General features: G+C 40.6%; 3 protein-coding genes across 10 annotated transcripts; 2 read left to right on the top strand and 1 right to left on the bottom strand.

Annotated features, from left to right (window-relative positions):
* The first annotated feature begins 2,017 nt into the window (after positions 1–2,017).
* Positions 2,018–5,214, top strand: LOC6619911. Its single transcript, XM_002044087.2, has 4 exons — positions 2,018–2,317; positions 4,061–4,198; positions 4,264–4,387; positions 4,441–5,214. The coding sequence occupies exons 1-4, from the start codon at positions 2,039–2,041 to the stop codon at positions 4,791–4,793; spliced, it is 894 nt and encodes a 297-aa protein (XP_002044123.1). The 5' UTR covers positions 2,018–2,038; the 3' UTR covers positions 4,794–5,214.
* A 157-nt stretch (positions 5,215–5,371) lies between these two features.
* LOC6619912 (casein kinase II subunit beta) lies at positions 5,372–14,053 on the top strand. 6 transcript variants are annotated; one of them, XM_032726387.1, is made up of 7 exons: positions 5,372–5,492; positions 6,184–6,259; positions 6,531–6,633; positions 6,691–6,882; positions 7,462–7,651; positions 7,751–7,832; positions 12,485–14,053. In XM_032726387.1, exons 2-7 carry the CDS (start codon positions 6,188–6,190, stop codon positions 12,551–12,553), a joined length of 708 nt encoding a protein of 235 aa, XP_032582278.1. In that variant the 5' UTR covers positions 5,372–5,492; positions 6,184–6,187; the 3' UTR covers positions 12,554–14,053. The 6 variants fall into 6 exon arrangements, with proteins under 6 accessions (XP_032582278.1, XP_032582281.1, XP_032582282.1 ...); XM_032726390.1 differs by lacking the exon at positions 12,485–14,053 and adding an exon at positions 10,846–11,307; XM_032726391.1 differs by lacking the exon at positions 12,485–14,053 and adding an exon at positions 8,337–8,885 and having other exon boundaries at positions 5,373–5,492.
* Positions 14,054–14,458: 405 nt separating this feature from the next.
* LOC6619913 (endoplasmic reticulum chaperone BiP) lies at positions 14,459–19,536 on the bottom strand. Of its 3 annotated transcripts, none has more exons than XM_032726383.1 (3): positions 19,299–19,536; positions 17,339–17,484; positions 14,459–16,898 (listed from the first exon to the last, which is right to left on the bottom strand). In XM_032726383.1, exons 2-3 carry the CDS (start codon positions 17,461–17,463, stop codon positions 15,053–15,055), a joined length of 1,971 nt encoding a protein of 656 aa, XP_032582274.1. In that variant the 5' UTR covers positions 17,464–17,484; positions 19,299–19,536; the 3' UTR covers positions 14,459–15,052. The 3 variants fall into 3 exon arrangements, with proteins under 3 accessions (XP_032582274.1, XP_032582275.1, XP_032582277.1); XM_032726384.1 differs by lacking the exon at positions 19,299–19,536 and adding an exon at positions 18,702–18,807; XM_032726386.1 differs by lacking the exon at positions 19,299–19,536 and adding an exon at positions 17,725–17,798.
* Between the last annotated feature and the right edge of the window lie 1,983 nt (positions 19,537–21,519).

A 21,519-nucleotide genomic window follows, 5' to 3' on the forward strand; every position in this document is an offset into this window, starting at 1 on the left:
GAAAGATCTCAGCCAGAGTCGTTCATTCAGAAAACGCAATGGGTAGCCGGATGAGCACACTGAGAGAAACTGGCGATAACTAAAGTGCTATTGCTCAAAATGTCATGAGTGAGTTCGAATATTCCATTAAACTTTTAAGCCAGCTCACTTTCTGATTTGGTATTCCAACATAGTAAATATCTTTGGCTGAACTTGATAATACCCAAATAGTTCTATAACATGTATTTTTATAGGTTGATTATAGTTAAAATTAATTATTCGAATTATAAAGTATATTTGAATATCTCAATGATATCCTGTTTACTTGAATAGGCTTCAAAATGTTCGCCCACATATGGGTTAAGGTCATTCGGAATGTTGGCCTACTTATTCGGTTTCGCTATCTTCCCCCCCGCTGATCCTGTCCTTCATCCGCCCTTGATCTTGGATTTCATTCATCCGCACACATACGCACGCACAAGCTCCATTTAGAGAGAGAGAGAGCGTGCAGAGAGAGTGGAAAATAGAGAGAGCGAGAGAGCGAAAGGAGCAGGCGACATTTCTTCGATTGCGCACTTGTTGCTTTAGTTTGTTTCATTTCGTCTCGCTGCCGCATTAAGAGCCGCTTTTCGCTTCGGTGCGAAGGAGCACCGGCTTCGAAGGAGCGAAAGGGGGTGCAGAGAAGAGAGGGGTGGGGAAAGGTGGGAGAAAGGCGATGGAAGGGGCGAGGAAGGAGCTGCCGTAGAAGCCGGAACTGGCCGCTAACGCATCGCAACGCAATGCGGCGACGAAAGTTGGGCCGCTTTTTTGGGCTGGCCAACAAAAAACCAGACGGCTCCAAAAGAAATGGGAGAAAAAAGCAAAAAAAAGAGACGAAGCTAAAAGAAGCTAAATTGCAGACGCAGGCGGAAGAAGAAGCGGCGGCGGCGGCGGCTGCAAAAGTAGCAACCTTCGAGGATGTCCAGTTTCATTCCAGTCCGGTCGTGAAAATGCCGCGCAACTCGTTTCGCAATAAAGAGAAAGTGTCCAGCGGATCGCGCTGTTCGTTCTGGCGATCGTAAAGAATAAATTTGCAGGCTATTAAAATGTTTCCTGTTTCCACTCACCACCGCTCAACACTCCCCGCTCTCACCCGCTCTTTTTCGCATCCACTTCGCCACCCCGAAAATTTCGCTCTCCGCGGCGAGAAAGTTGCCTGGAAATCTGGAAATCTGCATCCATGCGACAAGTGAAAACAAGATGCAGCCAAAAATACCTACTCGCGTTCCCCAGACTCTATATATTTCCATGCAAGCCTGCAAATATGTGTATGTATATGTTTACATATATATATACATGTATGTGCGCATTGGAAGGCGTTGACTGGACTTTACTGGCAAACGGACGTTATAATTGATAAGCGCGACTAACTCACCCGCGCTCTTGGGAGCGAGGAGAAATGGAACGGCGACTGATTAAATTCCAATATTAAACTGCTGAAAAGAGATGGCATCGCCTTGGAAAACCGCTAATTTTTCGGTGGTAGCGATTAAAGGAATTACTGGAAAGCCAATCATATCTTGGTTCTCAAATTGTATACTTTTAATTTAATAATTCAATTGATTATATTGTACACGAATGGCACGACAACTGCTACTTTTTTCCGCTCAAATCCACTCCTATATATGGCTAAAATCGAGCCAAGTGCTCAGTAATGTCGCATTTATTTCCAGCTACCCGATAATGACCCAACCACAGCTATTCCCATAGAATTCTGTGGCAATAAGAAGAGGCGCCTTATCCGCAAAAACATCCGAATCCGTTGCGTTCCGATTTGTTGTGCACTCGAAGAAACAACGCTCAACATTTAATAATAATAATAATATTAAGAGCTAATCAATTTGTCTTTTGTAGAACAAGGAATTATTTTGGAACCCTAGATTAAGACACTTAAATATTGTGATGATACAGAGATCTTCAAGACTTTTCTTCCAAAACTAATGTTATTGCACCACTTTGTGCCAAGATTTTTTAGAGTGTACTTATTGCTGGCTGCTAATGTCGCACGCTACTCGCGGAGATGGCGCAGTGCCATCGAAAACAGTTCCAGCTACAGCGCAACGGAGATCGAGCGTCTGAAACCGCCGGAAGATCAACGACAGTAAACAATTGTAGCTCACCGTCATCCGGAATAATGGAGGCGATCATGGGCAGGAATGGATCGCTCCTACTGACCGCCGTGCTCATAATTATCCTGGATGTTTTGCTCATCCCAGTCGGTGCCAACATGTGGACACGACACAATAGCAATGCCTATCAAACCAGGAGGCGCTCAGGTCCCAGCAATCGGTGTCCCAAGGTAAGTACATCACCCACTAGCCCCTCCCGTCAAGGTCAACTAAGCATTGAAGTGCATACATATATGTACATACAGATCATACTATGACTCAGACTCTTGATAGAGATGTAATCTTGCTAAGTGAAAAGCCCCTTATGAAATTCAAATTATGACTAAAACTGAGACACTTCCTACAGAAAATAACAACAATTGTTTTAAAGCAACCAACCAGATATTAAGGTCACCTTCGGGCTATAAATTTGGCTAAGCGAATAGAACGGCAGACAGGCGAGGCAATCCATTAGATAGTCAGACGCAGGTGCAGTTTTGGATGTACAGGTTCCCGTCCCTGGTCACGTCCCCGGCCTCTTCTAACTGGATCACTTTCTTTGGCAACGCTTCGATTCGATTTCATTCTAAGCACAGCCGCCGGAGGAGGAAAGCATCTCAAATCCAAGCCCAAAAGCGAGTCAAACTCAAAGGCTCATCAATATGCCGGGCGCACTGTGACACATTTCAAGTCGCTAGTGATGGCACCATCTAGTTAGCTGGTAGAAAAAAAATAGCGCCTACAGTCGAACTTCCTTAAATCAAACGAAAGCTATGAACCTCTAACCTCAAAGATATGATAATATTCTGTTATAATAGTTCTATGGGTCTTATAGTAGACTTTCCTGTGTCCTCCCCCACTGGAAATCATCCAACGTTTGGCGGGAACGTTCCATCTCTAGCGAGTAGAATGAATGGGACATAAAGCGAGCGCAGAAAGAGCCAGGCAGAAGAAATGGGCTCACACCGATGCCAAAATCAATCACACTTTCTAAGTGGCTCAGACGTCGTCTGAGTCTTGTCTTGTCTTCTCTTCTCTTCTCCGCCCGCCCCCTTTCTGCTCGCTCCCCTCTCTTCGCCGTCTGCATCTCCGTTGGCGGCGACAATTGCACTTTGATGCAGGTGCAGTTCGACAAATACTGCTACGAATACAAACACCGAAAAGCGAGCCAAAAGCCAGAAAACAATCAGCAATAATAGACAAAAGACACGCACGTAGAGACCCGAAGAAAGAAATGGCGGGAAGACAGTACCGAAAGAGGGGGTGCAGTGAAAAGGGGATAAGGGGGGGCAGCACATGCGGTGCAATGCGCTTTTGAGGCGCATCAATCAGAGGCTGTCTTCCAAAACAGCGAAAGAGACGGCAACAGCGGCGCAGAGAGAGAGACGGCCATACTGACTCCTCAATGAACTGTCAGTAGTCAATCACGGTGACAGCGCTAACGGCTTTCGTCGTCTGTCGCTTCTTCGACTCTTTCACCAACCGAAGTTTGTTTTGTTTTGTGGTCGCCAGGGCTAACTATGTAAATACACACATGCAGCTAGCTAAGTTGAATTGGGATTTTAGTCAAGAGGCATTTGTGGTCTAAACGTTTATTGGGCTTATTTATTAGCAGCCCTGACCTCTCAAATTTCATAAAAATGATCGTTCACTAGGGTTTTTAAATACCCATTCAAAAGTACCAATGTCTCAAAGGTGATTATAAATATAAGATATGTATGTGAATCTTTACCAGAAAACATCGTTGTCTAATGTATGTATATATATATAGGTAATAGAAAAAGACTCCCGAGATACTAAAGTATAATAGATCTCGTTATAAATAATATTTTAAGGATCTCTAGAGATGTTCCTGTTTCTCGGTTACAATAACATTATAAAGACCTTCTCTAAAATACTTATCTAACTTATTTTGGATCTTATTTTCCGTTCAGGTGGGCGCCATTAAGAACTTTGACTTGGAGCGCATGATGGGCTGTTGGCACGTGGTTCAGTATTACGCATCTACAGAGGAACTTCCGGAGTACGCGTGCATGCGCAGTCACTTTTCCTTCTCCAAAGAGGATCAACATGTGAGTGGCAGCAAGGATCTCTATCCCCGTCATAAATTATACCTCAATACCTTCATTTAAATTAGATAACGATGAACTTTAGCTACATATTTGCGGAGGATCCGTTGCGCGAGAAGCTCGTGGGCAACATCACCTGGATGATACCAAAATTCCAAGAGCCAGGACATTGGCAGCATACGGAGGACATCTGTGAGTGATGGAAATCTTTATATATACATGTAGTTGAAGATACCTCCTTGCAGATGAGGGCATCTACAACACATACGTTCTGGACACGGACTACGACACGTGGGGCCTGGTGATGCACTGCGCCGAGAAGAAGAAGCAACCACGTTACCTGTCCGCCCTGCTTTTGTCGAGGAAAACATCGCTGGCCGACAACGAGATCAGCTTTCTGCGCGGCAAGTTGCCGCAGGACATCGACACGTCCTTTATGTTCAACATCGGGCAGAAATCGTGCGACAATCTAATGGAATCCAGTCGAGACGATCCGCTGGCCTATGTGGTGAATGGACGCCAGAGAGCCAAGGAAATCTTCAAAATTATCAATAAGCCTGACGGCAGAGTGCGCGCGAGAAGCGAATCAAGAAGCTAAGAGCAAGGCGAGAAGATGGCAGAGTGAGAGCTTTGCGAGAAACGAGCTACTGTGCTTTGAAAATAAACGGTAATTAAAGCACAGGATACAAAAAAACAATGCGCTCTGAGCGAGTTGAAGCGATAAAGCAGGTTGCAAACTGCTCTCTCGCCTTGTCACCTGAGCTCGCAACTCGCTTCGCTCTCACTCTGACAACTTTCGAGCGATCTAATCAATCAACTAAGAGAAAATAATCCACGAATAACCGATTTATTTTGTCGATAATTCAAATTTAAAAACGCACGTTCAAAACATTCAATATAGTGTTACCATACACCTAAACGAAAAAATACCCTAAAATTAGTAGTAAGACAATCGGTAAATTGTTTGACAAATAGCAAAACAGCCAACTAAATGCTGGTAATAAACCATATTATAATAATTGGCTTGCTTTTATTTAAGAAATAATTCCGCGTTTTGTTTGGTTAATTGCTTTCCCGAACCAGTGTTGCGAAACGCAAAACCCTGATTAGCCGATACATCGCTTAGCGATGACACGGCGCCACATCGATTGGCAATTGCCTGCGGACAGCGCAGGACAGCGGTAATCGATAGTCGAGATTGCATACCTGATATCATCGTCTTCGCTGCAATATTTGCCTTTACCGGTTAAGCTGCAGTGCAAAAGTCAATCAATTTGCGTAATTATTAACAATTTAGGTGAGTGCTGGCCACTGGAAGACAGCCGCAGCGGGAAAAATACAGAATAGCAAGTTGGTGTGCGTTGGATTGCGCTCATCAGTGTGAAGGCGTGCGTGTGTGCGTTTGTGTTTGTGTGCGTGTGGTGGCCCCTGTATATGTGTCTCTTTTTTTTTTCAATTTCCAACAGTGTGTGCTTCTTCTTGCTGCTCGGCACATTTTGTATGAGCGCTTGTCAATTGTCACAATACGAGTATAAAAATTTATTTTTATGCTCCCCAATTTCAACGGTGCGATCATCGAAAACTAGTAACATTACACAAGCAACGCGAATTAAACGAAAAACCGAAAACAAAAACCCCGAAAGACCAATCCAACCAAAAAAAAAGAGGAGGAAAGAAGAAAAAAGCGGAAAAAGAGAGTGTGGTGTGTGCGAGCAACAAGAAGCGAAACCAAAAGGAAACGTGAAGAAAGCAGGGGGGTGGATAGACAAGAAAGTGCCAAGATTGCGTTCCATGATATTTTAACAATAAATTTCGCACGCCAGCCCCAAATTACGCAAAATAATCCCCTTAATGTATGTAATAGTGCGTGAGCGTTTGCCTTAGTGTGTGTGCCATGATTGCATGTGTGGTATGCGTGTGCAGGATAATTTGTCAGCAAAAAAACGATGAAAATATGAATTAGCAACTCCATTCGCTTATCTTTGCAGCAAAATGAGCAGCTCCGAGGAAGTCTCCTGGGTCACCTGGTTCTGTGGACTTCGTGGCAATGAGTTCTTCTGCGAGGTGAGATATTATGATCATATCAGCATCAACGACGAATTACCCGCGTTGTTCGCTGTAATCGCGTTATCTAAGCGCGCGCTGTAAGTGCAACAATTGCAAAGTGCAGCCCTCAATCTCTGCCTTAGCGCGCGCGTGTGTGTGTGTGTGCCGCAAGGTGGGGCAATACTGTGCCCAACTGTACACACATGCCCAGATAACCCACGATATAGTGTATAGATATATGGCGGCATATTCCAGTACAGATCCTAATTGCATACGCTTTCGTTTCCAGGTGGATGAGGACTACATACAGGATAAATTCAATTTAACTGGTTTAAATGAGCAGGTACCCAACTATCGCCAGGCATTGGACATGATCTTGGACTTGGAACCGGGTAAGATCGGAATGGACTGTCGTAGTGTATGTAGCTAATGCGCATTACCATCCACAGAGGACGAGCTCGAGGACAATCCCCTGCAGTCCGACATGACCGAGCAGGCCGCCGAGATGCTCTACGGTCTCATACACGCCAGATATATACTAACAAATCGCGGCATCGCTCAAATGATCGAGAAATATCAAACTGGCGATTTCGGACATTGTCCACGTGTCTACTGTGAAAGTCAGCCCATGCTGCCATTGGGTGCGTAACCAGATCCTTGATCAATCTTACCTATAGCTATTAAAAATCGTTACTAATCTTTCTGCGCGAAATTGATTGTAATCTTAAAAAAACAACACATCCTCGAGGAACCTCGTGCTTTTCAAAACTTAAGCTTCACCTAGCAATTACATAGCCAGAAACTATCAACGCGATCATTTGCACATCTAATTTAGTTCCCTGAATAGCATATCAATGGGGATTTCCCATGAAATCTTACACCCAGAAGAAATCAACTCATTCTTAATAGAAACTTCCCTAAACGTTGTTATCCATCAAATAAGACAAACTTTAATCAAATGCATGCACAAATGTAAGATATAATTTCACATTGTAATAAACAAAGTGCTCCATAAGGCAATCTCGTTCAATTTCTGTGAAAATTAACTAGACCAAAGTGGCTAGACGAGCCTTGTAGACATTTCTGTGATCACTATGCATATCATGTTGAGTTGAATCAAGTTAAATATGTTTGTACCAGATTCCATCAACGAATTCCTGCTTTATCTAGCTCTTTAAGTTTCACTGCCACTGCTCTAATCCTTTGATTATCATCCTCAGGTCTGTCGGACATCCCCGGCGAGGCAATGGTGAAGACCTATTGCCCCAAGTGCATTGACGTGTACACACCAAAATCGTCGCGTCACCACCATACCGATGGCGCCTATTTCGGCACTGGATTTCCACACATGCTCTTCATGGTGCATCCCGAATATCGTCCCAAGCGTCCTACTAATCAGTTTGTTCCAAGGTAAGATTTATTCCCAATACAGTACTATAGATGCACATTGTTGATACATTCTCTTTCGTTTTATGTGCCCGATACGACGACAACTTGATCTACACATAGGCTGTATGGATTTAAAATACACAGCTTAGCTTATCAAATTCAGCTGCAGGCAGCAGCCAATTTTAAAATGCCACTACGAGCGGTAAATTTAAAACTTAATAACTAGCTATTAGTATCCTTCCCACCGTTTACCCCACTCTCTCATCTTTTTTGTTGTATTTTATTTTGAAATCTAAAAATCTATATATTGACTAAAAAAAAACACAAAGCCACCAAGGGATCATTCAACTACTAAGCATATAAATATATTATATCTTTTTTATTTGTTTTCTCTCCCCACACATACAAAACCACCAAACCAACCACCACCACTACAATAAAAAACCAAACCAAATCAAATCAAACATCCATAAAATCCGATCGACAACCTGAACCTAAATATGATTATGAATACAATCATGTCTCTGCCTGTCTGAATAAAACCAAAATATCGATACATTATCGATCGTTCCAATCGATCGATTCTTAAAATTGGGTGTAGAAAAACTAATAAAATAAATACACCACATACGCACGAATACAACAACAAACAAACAATCCATTTAACTGCATGTAAACGAAACAAAAACATAAATCGAAATGATAGTTTACAACGGGAAGACCGATAGACAGTAACACACAACAACAACAACAACAGCCACACTGAGAGACGGAGAGACAATTGTATTGAGGTTTTTAAACGCTAGGCGCTTTCATTTATATAAATATAAAAACTAAAAAAAAAAAAACAACACAAAAAACGAAAACCAACTGCGTTTGTATTTCAAAGAAACAGAAGAAAATGTATAACGAAACAAAATAGATAAAAGGACACACAGCCACACGCAGATTCATTTAGAGCCCTTAAGCACTCAGACATGTGGAACTTTATGCGATGTTGATTTTTTATTTAAAACACTGCAACTTCTTATTAATCTAAACTTTATGAAAATATTCAGAAACATGTATTTGTGTTACATTTTAATATTACCGCTGAGCAAAATATCCTTCGCATTGAAGTTTAAGTTCAAGGACTATACATGCATAACTCTTAAATACACACATACACAAACGCCCACACACACACGCTTATATATAGATTATTTTCTTCAGTCAATTAACCAATTAAATGTGTTTTTATATGTTCGTTTCCTCACTTTTTATGTATTTATGTATGTTTTGTGTAACATTCTAAGACACTGGCGGTGCAACACTTGACCAAAAAAAGATAAAAAGAAGAAAACAAAATAAGCAAAATGATACTCGAATTAGACAGAAAAAAGAGAGTGTGTGAGAGAGAGAGAGAGAGAGAGTTAGAAGTATAGAGATAGGTATGAAGAAACTAATTTAAAGTAGAGAAAACAACGATATAAGCAACATAGTACTTCCAAATAATAGAGAACACAAATACCGATCAGCATTTATGTAAACGACAACGCAAATAAAACCCTGTATAAATTCCATAGCCCAATGCGCCAGTCAAAAGCGCGAAGAGTCCCAAAGTAGTGACCGGCAAGAAGATGGCTACTGAAGGAAAGAAGTTACCGGAACCCCAACTCCCAAAGAAGTAGACGAAAATTAATGAAACTAACAAAAACATCCAGTACAGTCATCCCCATCCAACCAAACGCCCACTCACCCACTGATTTACACACACAGCGACTCACTCACACACATAAATACCGCAAAACCCCCCTAACACCACCCACCCATACACAGAATGAATGCAAATGAACGGAAGCAAAAGCAACCGCTTGGAACATAAGGATGTGGATCGAAGAAAAGGATGAAGATTGGCAGCAGGACACGAGCAACGAACCGAACGAATCAAGCCCCAAAATTCCAACAGACACACACACACAATGAAACAAGCACACATACACACTCATGAGCACGCACAGACAAGCGGAAAGCAAAAGAATGGCAGCAGGATCCCTTTTCTTTCCATGATGTGCACACACTGTTATCCAACCGATAGTTACGGCAAGTGTTGCCCTATCGTTCCCAGAAGCAATAACAAACTTGTAGCAGTGTTCAACAATCAATCAAAAGCGCAATAAGAAAACGAATGATAAATAAATTGAAATCTGAAGCCAGCATTAATTTCATTGCAGAATGTGTGTGTTCGTTCAGTAAAGTAAAGAAAACAAAAAAAAATCGGAACGTACATAATACATATATAGCTTTGGCTTTGTTCCAGTTGTAGCGGCATTAATCGGTATAGTTTAGTTTTTTAAGGGTCCAAAATTGGAAACTTTTCCATTTCAAATTCTACTAAATTCAACTCGCCCTCCCCTTGTTGTTCTTTTTATTTCTAATTCTTAACTCTAAACGTATTGTATGTTGTGTGCAAAAGCATTATCACCCAATTGTAATAATATAGAGAATAGCATTTTTTCTGCCAAAACGAATTAATTGAATTTGATTTTTTTTTTGTTGTTAAGATCAATATGAATATTTGCGTGATTAGGAGAACGCAAAACAAAAAACACACAAACAATAAGTCGTGAAGTGAAGAACGTTTTTTAAGAAAATTAGAAATAAAGTATAAATATATATATATATATATGAAAATCTATATAGAGATCGATAGAAAGGCCGAGGACCGTTGATAAGTTAATCTGAACGTGTGCAGAAAACTGTTTACAATTAATTGATGAGAAAATAAAACGAAACGAGAAATGAAAATAATGGAGAACAAAAGTAATAATAACAATAACTAAAATAAAAACGAAACTGATATTTAATACTAAACGCAGTCTATCATTTCGCGCCTCTTCGATTTGAACGTCCCACAATCCACTTACAGATAAAGTCAAGAAAATATTATATTATTTTTGAAAATCTTTCTTTTCATTGCAAACATAAAAAAATGCCGCTCTGCCCTTTACTAACACTTAGTTATATTTGCCATTGGGCCCATTGTCGTAACCGTAATTGATTTGTAGAATTGTGAGTGGCTGCACCTTTTGTTTCCATGTAAGATTTTCGATACGCACGCACAAGGATTGTAATATGTATGTCGCAGCAGTGTTTTATGTTTCATGGGTATTTTCGTGTACAATTTTAATTTGATTTCACTTTTCCATATGCTTCGCTTTTTGCAATTCCTCAAGGACTACATTGCACTCTGCCAGGAGATCCTGAGTCGTCCTGATCCCGAGGCAGAGGCCGAGTGATCGTCGTCAATTCATTTTCCACAGACGAACATCTCTTACACAGAAATTGCATATTTCGAGTCCTAAAGTTGCAAAAATAATGTTCAAAAGCTAAAAAGGATAGGAATCAGTTTGACAGTTTGAAATTTAGTGTTGCCAGACATTTTTTATTCTTTGAAAATAGAGTTCAAATAGATGTTACTTTAGGATTGCCAGTTCAAACACATAGTTGGAGAAGTTCTACTGCTAATATATCTCGATCCATTCACCAACGACGACACACTGCTTCATATTACCTGTGCTTACAGAAGCTGGCTGCTGCAGCACCCGCCTGGCCCATTTTTTATTTATCCTAATGCGAATGTGAAACGAATATGGCAATGAACAATCATGTGAACAAATAAATATGCTGAACTTATACATTATTGGTTTATTTTAATTAACTTAACTTAAATAGGCCCAATCGTGCACCTTAACCGACATTAACACACATACGAATTTACAGTAAGTTCGGCACTGCTTGCTTCTCCATTTCCATGGACATAAAAAACACTAACTCCCGAAAATCACAAACCCTACACTTACACCTGGGAGGGCGGAAGCTCTAGAGATTTAATAATATTATTTCAAAAAGAAAGTATTAATCCAGTGCTTGCAGCGGTATTGTTTTAATCACCTAATATATAGTTTTAGAACCATACTTTGCAGCACTTCTCAAAAATCTTTTCATTTATGTAGGCCTAACATTATAAAAACCAAATGCATTTTTCAAGTACGCTTTTGACTTTACTGTATTTTTGCTGCGCTCAAAAAATTAGTTTGAACTATTTAAATCTCTAGAGATTTCGAGAGTACCACAGAAATTTTGAGATAAAACGACACAATTGGAAAATTAATTGAAGCACACAGAGACGCAGAGACACACACATAATGAAGATTGCTAAGAATTTGGAGATTTAGAAGGACACTCATATCACCGCTCCGTTTTCCCGGATTTCCCATGGAACTTTTCCGTTGGCTCGGCCAACTCATTTGGTATAGACATTCACGGTTCAGATCAATATCCTGATGCCATTCCATGCCATTATAATCTCAACCCGTTTTCCAATTTCGAAACAAAGTTGACTGAGTCACTCTTAATGCAATTGTACTATTTCATACATTTAACAAAACATTCAATTACATATCGAAAGAAACAAATGCCTCATCTAAAGAGCAACTTTTTCCAAATCAAGTTCATAATTTTTAGTTTTGCATTAAAATTAACATTCCCCAACATGTAAATACTAAAACAATTTTACTGTTTCGATTAAGAACTTATACAAATTTTCAAAAACTTATCCGTGAACTTGCACTAATTTTGATTCTGCCGAAATTGGAAAGACGGTTGTATTTACACCAACTTACTCCCACAATTGATTGAATTCATATTGATGTGTGTGTTTCTTCTTTCTCTTCCGCTTTCTTTTTCTACTTTCTCCTATCTTCCACGTTTTTTTTTTCTTCCTGTACGCGTGTTTTTTTATCGCTTGTTTTTCCAACCATTCGCTATGATCTGATCCGATTTCATAATGGTAATTCGCTGATCCCCGTGCAGCAACGTGGTCAGCCGCCCAAGGACGAAGAGCCTGAGAATAATGCCGATACGGTGCCCAAGCGCCTCTAAGCGCAAGCAGTGCAGCCAAGCAGTCCAGCAGCCGATACACCACAACACACACCTGAAGACAGACACAGATACAGATACAGATACACACACACATGCAGGGCGGCCCACACTGAGGAAAACAATTTGGATATAGACAGGAGGACCAACATCAAAATCTTCAACGCTGGATCCAAAACCAACAACAACAAGTCACCAGTAAAACGCATACAGACATACATACACAAACACACACAGCCAGCTCCTGTTCGAAAAAAGAAGGAAAGTAGGATCAGGTGCAGTGTGTCCAGAGTTTTGAACACAAAGGTAAAAACTAATCTAATAACAAGTACAAAATTGAGTAATGCATTATTTATTCCCATGTTTTGTGGTTTTTTATCCTAAAATAATTGTAAGACTTGTTATTATTTTCCTATTTACCATTCGAGTGCATCAAATGTGCTAATTTAAAGTTGACGCACTTCAAATACCAAACTATTTATACTTGTACTTTAAATATTGGATGCTGTGTTAGAAAATTTTTGAAAATTGTTCCTGAATTGAGAGTTATTAGATTACTTTTTACGCTGGTCACACTGAACAGGTGTCGTCAACTATATTCTTTGCATTTTATTTATTAAGTGAAATGAAAGGGGCTAAACCGATTTAGATATATAGTATCTTTAAAATATTTAGTCAAGTGGCCGTATAAACACCCACCTTTGTTCCCTCATTTCCAATACTTCCCTCCTGCCCGCAAAGAGCCCATTTCGATTTCGAATCGCCCAGCCTGTTTGCTTCCTCCTCAAAGCCTGCTACTACTTCAAAAACTTGGATATATCGAAAGCTGAATGCAGCAAATCTACAACAACAAAAACAATAAGAACGGAAAACAAAAACCCAAAACTGAACGTGACCCGAATTCGAATGCGAAATCGTTCGGCGTTCCCTTTTTTCGAAATCTGAGAGTGCATATACTTATATAGAAATACATATACATAAACATATAAACAATATACCGTTAGCTTATTTATTTATGTACACACAACACAAACACACACACACACACACACAGAACATACACACACACACATCCAGACCTGTTCCCAAATTCGAATCGGGTTTAAATTGAGCGAAACCGGAAATTCAGTTGTTTTCACTCACCCCATTCACTCGATGGGGTCAAAATCGCCGCTATTCCGAGTTCGTTAAATTCAAGATCAAATGCGAAAACGAGAACAGAACTGATATTGAAAACAAACAAGAACAACAACAAACAAAACGGAAACCAACAAAATATTTTATGTATTTTTTTAATGTATTTAAGAATAATTAAGATTAAAAAAAAAAGAAAAACAAAAATGAAAGAAAGCAGTTGGCGTAAGATGATGATAATGCAGTTATCGCAGGAATTATATAGCAAAAATCAGAGATAAGGTTGATATGTTGCGCAAGGAAATGAAATGATGATGCATTTCGATGCCAGCGAATGAGGAGAAAACAATAAAGATGAAGAAAAACGAACAGTATTGTTATTTATTTGGGAAAACCAACACCGATTGATTACCCATCATTTCCCATGCCCAATTCAAACAAGCAGATTTCATTTTTTCAATTTTTTTTTTATTTTATTTTTAAATAAATTAGAAAATTCTTCGTAAAATCGAAGAACCCATTTATGAAGCCTGGCCGATGGTGTGTGCCGCTGCTCTCTAGTGGTTTCCGTATCATTTCGTGGTTTATCTCTTGCTTTGCTGCCGTTCGCATTCCTCATCAACCTATTCTCCTCCTCCGCACGACCCGCAGCTCCCTGTGCTCCTCTCTCTCTTCTATATCTCATCAACATAGCCCGATTCCCCGATATATTCGCACTGCTATTGGGATATCAGAGGGGAAATATGCCCGAGGAATTGGTACCACATTACTCGCTTATACATATAACATTTGTCTGTTTGTTTTGTTTGTTGCTACCGCTTTACATATCCGTAGGCTAACCTATTGATTTGCGACTCCTCGGGGATTTCGGGGCTTACAGTCGTCACATTTATGTGTATACATATATAAAAAAAATTTACAGTTTTACATAATTATGCAGCTAACGTGAGGGGGGAGTGGGCGGAAGGGCGTGAGAAATGCGAGGAACACTCGAATAAATCGTTATTACATCTCTCAAATTTTTTTGCCGACAAAAAAATACTTTAAATTTAAGTGTAGAAAAAAAAATGTATAAAAAAAGGATTGTGTTTTTTCTTTTGTTTTGTTTTCATGTTTTTCGAATGGATTTCTTTTTGGGAATTTTGCCTTAAAGGTCGAATGGATGGGGGGATGGCTGCTGAGGGCTGTAAAGTAGTATTCTTTTGCTGTTGTGATCTTTCTCTATCTTTCTCTTCTTGTTGTTGTTGTTGTGGCTACTGCGTTTCCAATTAAGTTATAATTGTTTTTTTCAGTCTGAATTCCAACACTATGATCTCGAATGGATGCAGGCTGGGCTGTGTGTAAGTTATGTGAGGGGGGGTGTCCATCTTACAGCTCGTCCTTGAGATCGGCATCATCGCCGCCCTCTGGAGGAGGAGCACCACCAGCACCCTGGTACAGCTTAGCGATCACGGGCTGAACGATGGCCTCCAGATCCTTCTTCTGCTTCTTGTACTCCTCGGGATCGGCATCGGGATTCTGTTCCAGCCACTTGATCGACTCATCGATGGCCGACTCCAACTTGGTCTTCTCATCGTCGCTCAGCTTGGCGCCCAGCTTGTCCTTGTCACCGATCTGGTTCTTCAGGCTGTAGGCATACGATTCCAGTTCGTTGCGGGACTCCACACGCTCCTTCAGCTTCTTGTCCTCATCGGCGAACTTCTCGGCATCGCGGATCATGCGATCGATATCCTCGGGCGTCAGGCGGTTCTGGTCGTTGGTGATGACGATCTTTTCCTTGTTACCGGTACCCTTGTCCTCGGCACTGACCTGCAGGATGCCGTTGGCGTCGATCTCGAACGAAACCTCAATCTGGGGAATGCCACGGGGTGCTGGTGGGATGCCAGTCAGATCGAACTTGCCCAACAGATGGTTGTCCTTGGTCATGGGACGCTCGCCCTCGTACACCTGGATGGTGACGGTGTGCTGGTTATCGGAGGCAGTGGAGAACACCTGCGACTTCTTGGTGGGGATGACGGTGTTGCGGGGAATCAGTTTGGTCATCACACCGCCGACGGTCTCAATACCCATGGTGAGTGGGTTCACATCGAGCAGGACAATAGCATCGGTATCTTGTTCGCCAGAGAGCACGCCAGCCTGCACGGCAGCACCGTAAGCCACAGCCTCATCGGGATTGATGCCTCGGGATGGTTCCTTGCCGCCGAAGAAGTCCTTAACCAGCTGCTGCACCTTAGGGATACGAGTGGAGCCACCGACCAGCACAATCTCGTGCACGTCCTTCTTGTTCATGTCAGCATCCTCGAGCACCTTCTGCACTGGCTTCAGGGTGGAACGGAACAGATCCAGGTTAAGCTCCTCGAACTTGGCACGGGTCAGGGTCTCGGAGAAGTCATCGCCCTCGAAGAAGGATTCAATTTCGATGCGCACCTGGTGGGAACCAGACAGGGCACGCTTGGCCTTCTCAACCTCACGACGCAGCTTCTGAACGGCGCGGTTGTCCTTGCGAATGTCCTTGCCCTTCTTCTTCTTGTACAGCTTGATGAAGTGATCCATCACACGCTGATCGAAGTCCTCACCACCCAAATGAGTATCACCGTTGGTGGCCACCACCTCGAACACTCCGTTATCGATGGTCAGCAGGGAGACATCGAAGGTGCCGCCGCCCAAATCGAACACAAGCACGTTCTTCTCGCCCTCCTTCTTGTCCAGACCGTAGGCAATAGCCGCAGCAGTGGGTTCGTTGATGATGCGCATCACCTGCAGACCGGCAATCACACCAGCATCCTTGGTGGCCTGACGCTGGGCATCGTTGAAGTAGGCTGGCACGGTAACGACGGCATGGGTGACCTTCTTGCCCAGATAGGCCTCAGCGGTTTCCTTCATCTTGCCCAGAACCATGGCGGAGATCTCCTCGGGTGCGAACACCTTGGCGCCCTGCGACGTGTCCACGCTGATGTGGGGCTTCGAGTTCTTCTCGACAACCTTGAAGGGGAAGAACTTGATGTCGTGCTGCACATTGGTATCGGACCATTCGCGACCGATCAGACGCTTGGCATCGAAGACCGTGTTCTCGGGATTGGTGGTCAACTGATTCTTGGCGGCATCTCCAATAAGACGCTCACCGTCAGCGGTGAAAGCGACGTAGGAGGGAGTGATGCGGTTACCCTGATCGTTGGCGATGATCTCAACGCGTCCGTTCTTGTACACACCAACGCTGTAAGAGAATTTGGGTAAGAAATATTTAGATTAATAACGAATCGTAAATGAAAGCAGTGGTAGAGATACCCATTTACAAGTGTGAGTAGTGCTAAACTTGAACTTGAGTCACTTAACTACATCGAAAATTTCTTATTACAATGCGCACGTGGAAGTGTGTCAGCTAAAATTACTAGTATGGGAGTATAGATAAAGTCCCCTTTTTTTAAGAAGCAAAATCTTATACATTCTACGTTATTTTAAGGTCATATCTACATTACAAATATTTAGTTATAACTGTGATTATGACCCGTAATAAGAACTGATCAATTGCAATGTACACGTCTAAAGCATAAAAATGAACTGTAGGATTTATGGCCACTGTATACTTTATGATCCAGATATTTCACGTAAGCATAAATGGGTTTTAGAGTCGAAGGACGAGCATGTCTAACTTACCAGGAGTACGTGGTGCCCAAATCAATGCCGATCACTGTGCCCAGCTCCTTGTCCTTCTCCTTCTTCTCCTCGCCCAGCGAGAGGCCAACAAAGGCCACGACAGCCAGTAATATGCATAACTTCATATTGAAGATCTCTCAGGAAAACTGCAAATAAGAAAGGGATTGCGTTAATTTTCGACCAATTATTTCAAGCTCGGCTTTTTGTACACGTCAACACAATCACACACATGCAAACACAAATGGGCACAGTATTCTTTTTGGCTCTCTCTCTCCCTCTGCCAGAGAACCAGCACTTATGACGTCGGCCAACTGTCAACATGTACCGTTAGCTGTGCCACTTTGGCAACCTTATTATTTTAACCACGATTCTACCAGTATCAGTACCTTGTAAATCTTACTAGTAGTCAAGATCGAATAAAGAACACGTCTACTCCAATGGCTAACTGCCCGGCAACTGCTAAGCGGTGCGCTCATCTCCGTTCTGCTGACATTGACCGACGTCGACGTCGCCGGAAAGCAAGAAAAGGAGAGAGAGAGAGAGCGAACGAAAGAGCAGCGAAATTTGTATACGTGTAACATTTTTCTGGTTCTTTCTTTGCTGCTGCCGGTGAGAGAGCGGCCAAATAACTGGTTTAATTCTTTTCGTTCTTTCACGCACGCCGAGAAACTTCCCCTCCCCACGCACATTTCTAGAAGGAAAGCTGGATTTGCACAGCTGTTTGTAGCTTAACCAATTGGGTATTTTATTCTTTTCTTTCTATGCCGCACTGACGTGTACTTTGCGACCAGCGGAGAGAGGCACACAGAGAGAGCAAAGGGAGAGCTTATAAATCTGCCAAATAAATGACGTGTACCAAGCGGATTGAGCGCAGACAAACGCACACAGATAGGCCTACTCCCACTCACACAGACGCCAGAATGCGCAGGCGCTTCGCGGTCTTTTAAAAAAAAAAAGGAAATGCAAGCTAAATTAACCGTAAATTAATGTAAAGGGAAAACAAGAACTTCACCTAAACGCAAGCTTAGGCTGTAAGAAACTAATACGAAGAAGAAGACAAAGTTCATTCACCGAACTTGTCATTTGTGTATTATAACTTATTCGTGCGTCACGACCACCACGTCATTGGTTGGCCTTTATTGGTTGGAACTATAATAGAAATTAATTTCACACGTTTCTATTTCTTTAAGGGCACGTGAGGGCCAAATTTTTATAGCAGACCCCTTTTACTTTTGCCAACATGGCGACTGTAAAATTGCAGTGTATTGGTGTCCCTCTTTGCCATCGGTTCCTTTACACGAATATTCTAGCAGTGCAAGTGCACTTTCCTGTATTTAGGCCTTTTCTTTGAATAAACACTTACACTTATCGCTGAGCGGCTAACAATTTCAAATTTGTTTCGATTTAATGTGCTTTCTCGACGCTTCAAAGTGAACTGACAGGGCAGTAGAATATGTGGCTGCTGCTTATCTGACGTTTTTGCCGGCGCTTTCTACGTTCGCACACAGTCACACGCTGCGGCACACACACACACGTGCAACTCTGGGGCCAAAAAGACACGTCAGTGGTAGATCGGTGTTGGAAAGCACGCGATTGTTGGGCCAACGAATAACCGCTTTTTAAATATGTTTTAGAGTTACCAATGTGTCTGTCAAGCAATCCTTTTTTATACTTTTATAAATACTTTTCAGTCAGTTTAAACGCTGAATTTTTGCATCAACTTTGTTTCAAAATAAACAAAAATAGGATATAAAAAAAAGATACAAAGTAATTCAAGCCACTGAATTCCTTGCAGCACATACTAATAAAAAATATATATATATATATTTAAATATGCACTTAATGCTGGTTCTTTTGGGCCGAAGTAAATGTGATAAATATTTTCCTGTTTCTTAGATGTTAATACCAACAGCATCCACTCATATCAACTTTCAATATCATTTTCTTTTCGTATACTTACATTTTCTAACTAAAACTATTAAAAAAAATCACTTATTTAGGTAATTGTCACTTTTTGTCACAGAAGTATTAGTCTTTGTTGTTTTTTGGCTTGGTTTTAATTGATCTAATGGGAATGTAACGATTTCTTGTTTATATTTGCGGTCACAGCGCGTTACAATATTCTTGGGGTAATAATTTGTATTTAATAAATCGCGTTTCTCTTTTGCTGTGCTGTTATTCCTTGTACTTTTGTTTTGAAACTGATTTTCGCTCTCTGTTTTCCGGCTATTTATTGCTCTTTGCTCTCACGTACCACTGACGTGTCGATGAGTTTAGTTTTCTAGAAACATCGATAGAAATCTGGCAATCGAATAAATCGAACAAATATTACGTTAGACCAAAATGAAGGTATTGAGAATATATAATATGTTGATTTATTATTTATTTAAATTAAGACTTGAATAAACAAGCTATCATGCATGTGTAGGTATGTCCAACTATTTTAGACAAATAATTAATAGAAAATTAAAATAATATATTACTATTTCTAGTGTACGGTTTACAATAATTTTAATAATCATTTTTTTAAAATTAACTTATTTTATATATATTCATTTGATTGAATGTCTTTTAATCGATAGCTATCTTTAGCTGTTCCATCTCTAGCACTGACGTGTCGCAGGCGTCGCGGTTCCGCCCACTGAAGCTAACTCTCTCTCTCGCTCTCTCCCAAAGCTTTTCACTATTTGTTTACCCAAACATTTTCGTAGCGGAGAGCGTACGGTGTTTGGCCTTCTTCTTTTTCTTTTTATGGTGTTTGGTTTGTCTGATGCAAATATGCGTTTGCCTTAAGTAACGCAGCAACGAGCACTGACGTGTACATTGCCCCAGGTTAACCGTTATGCTTCCAGCTGGATCTGGATGTTTGCCGTTACTTTAAGTGGGACGTAATTATTGACGATTTCCCAAAACTATTTTTAGACTTGGTAATTGTTCCACCCGATATTTAAAGTTATAATTTGGGTTCTTATTATTATAAGCAAATAAATACATTAGAAATTTAATTTTAGGCTGATTAGCAGCTGTTTTTTAATGCTGTGACAACCGGAAATGGTTGTTGCTGCAATATTAAAATGTAAATACGAAAGATAAATTTTACGGAATGTAAAAATAACTGCTTATCCATAGTTTTGAGTGGTTAACGAACGGAGTTTTGTATTTATAATAAAGGTCGCTACTCGTAATAGAATCAAATCTTTTTTTTCAAACTTAGCTCTTTCATACATATGTAAATGTTCTTTATATATTATATTATTAAAAAATATCTTGTATTATATATATATATGTATGTTCCTATTGCTATTTCGAATTCCATATAGCAACTCTTGATTTTAGCACTTCCCAGAATTTGTATTAATAATATTTATCCGAAAAGTAAGATTTAAAAGCTGTTTACACAATACACTCAAATTCTGATTCATAAATGTTTCGATAATATCATGACTTATATTTGGGGGGATTCAAATGATACGTTTTCCGAAAAAGTCGAAAACACCACGTTTATCTGGCACTTTCCAGGCATTTCGTCGATCTTCATTTGAAATGATAATTTCCATAAATTAAGCGACTACCGATAAGACCAATCCCCAGTCTATATATGTAGCATATTTATAGCGAGTTCTTGACTTATCAGTCCGCATCCGCCCGAGAATGAAAAACACCCACTTTTTAGTTTTCTTTTCTATTTTTTTTTTTGTCGATTTTCGTAATGACACTCATTCAATATCAATATATTTTCATAACAATACATAATAGCATGTAATAATCTTTTTATCATCTCCCCGCTCAGCGCCCCGTCGATATCGTACCGTACTTTACATTATAAACGTAGACGTTGACCAAAATTCTGGTTTGGAATCCAGCCAATTTAGGTTTCTTTCTGTCGCAGATTGTGTGCAGGAAAAACTATGGACAGGTTGTACTCTAAGCAATACATTCAATAATCTCTATTCGGTAATTTTCATATCTATTCAAAAAAATTATAAAAAAAAAAAAAAAAGAATTGATACAATCTAGGTTCTCTATGGCAAATTTGCTAAAATTGGATTATTGATAATGAAAATAAAGGTCGACGTGGTCGAAGAATGGGCCACATCATCTGCTCTCCACAATATTTAAAGCTTACGACATATAAACATTAATTGCTTTACAATGCTGTCGTGTTTTTGTTTTGTTTGGTC

Source organism: Drosophila sechellia, chromosome X, assembly GCF_004382195.2.
Source record: "Drosophila sechellia strain sech25 chromosome X, ASM438219v1, whole genome shotgun sequence".
Taxonomy (NCBI): Eukaryota; Metazoa; Arthropoda; class Insecta; order Diptera; family Drosophilidae; genus Drosophila; species Drosophila sechellia.

Bases quoted from the DNA above. Each gene is read 5' to 3' on its own strand.
- LOC6619911 (XM_002044087.2), top strand. From the start codon at position 2,039: ATGGCGCAGTGCCATCGAAAACAGTTCCAGCTACAGCGCAACGGAGAT. The intron at 2,318-4,060 runs GTAAGTACATCA...TTTTCCGTTCAG, and splicing joins CCAGCAATCGGTGTCCCAAG to GTGGGCGCCATTAAGAACTT. The intron at 4,388-4,440 runs GTGAGTGATGGA...ACCTCCTTGCAG, and splicing joins GCAGCATACGGAGGACATCT to ATGAGGGCATCTACAACACA.
- LOC6619912 (XM_032726387.1), top strand. From the start codon at position 6,188: ATGAGCAGCTCCGAGGAAGTCTCCTGGGTCACCTGGTTCTGTGGACTT. The intron at 6,260-6,530 runs GTGAGATATTAT...TTTCGTTTCCAG, and splicing joins GCAATGAGTTCTTCTGCGAG to GTGGATGAGGACTACATACA. The intron at 7,833-12,484 runs GTAAATTTAAAA...ATCCCCGTGCAG, and splicing joins TTAAAATGCCACTACGAGCG to CAACGTGGTCAGCCGCCCAA.
- LOC6619913 (XM_032726383.1), bottom strand. From the start codon at position 17,463: ATGAAGTTATGCATATTACTGGCTGTCGTGGCCTTTGTTGGCCTCTCG. The intron at 16,899-17,338 runs GTAAGTTAGACA...ATTCTCTTACAG, and splicing joins TTGGGCACCACGTACTCCTG to CGTTGGTGTGTACAAGAACG.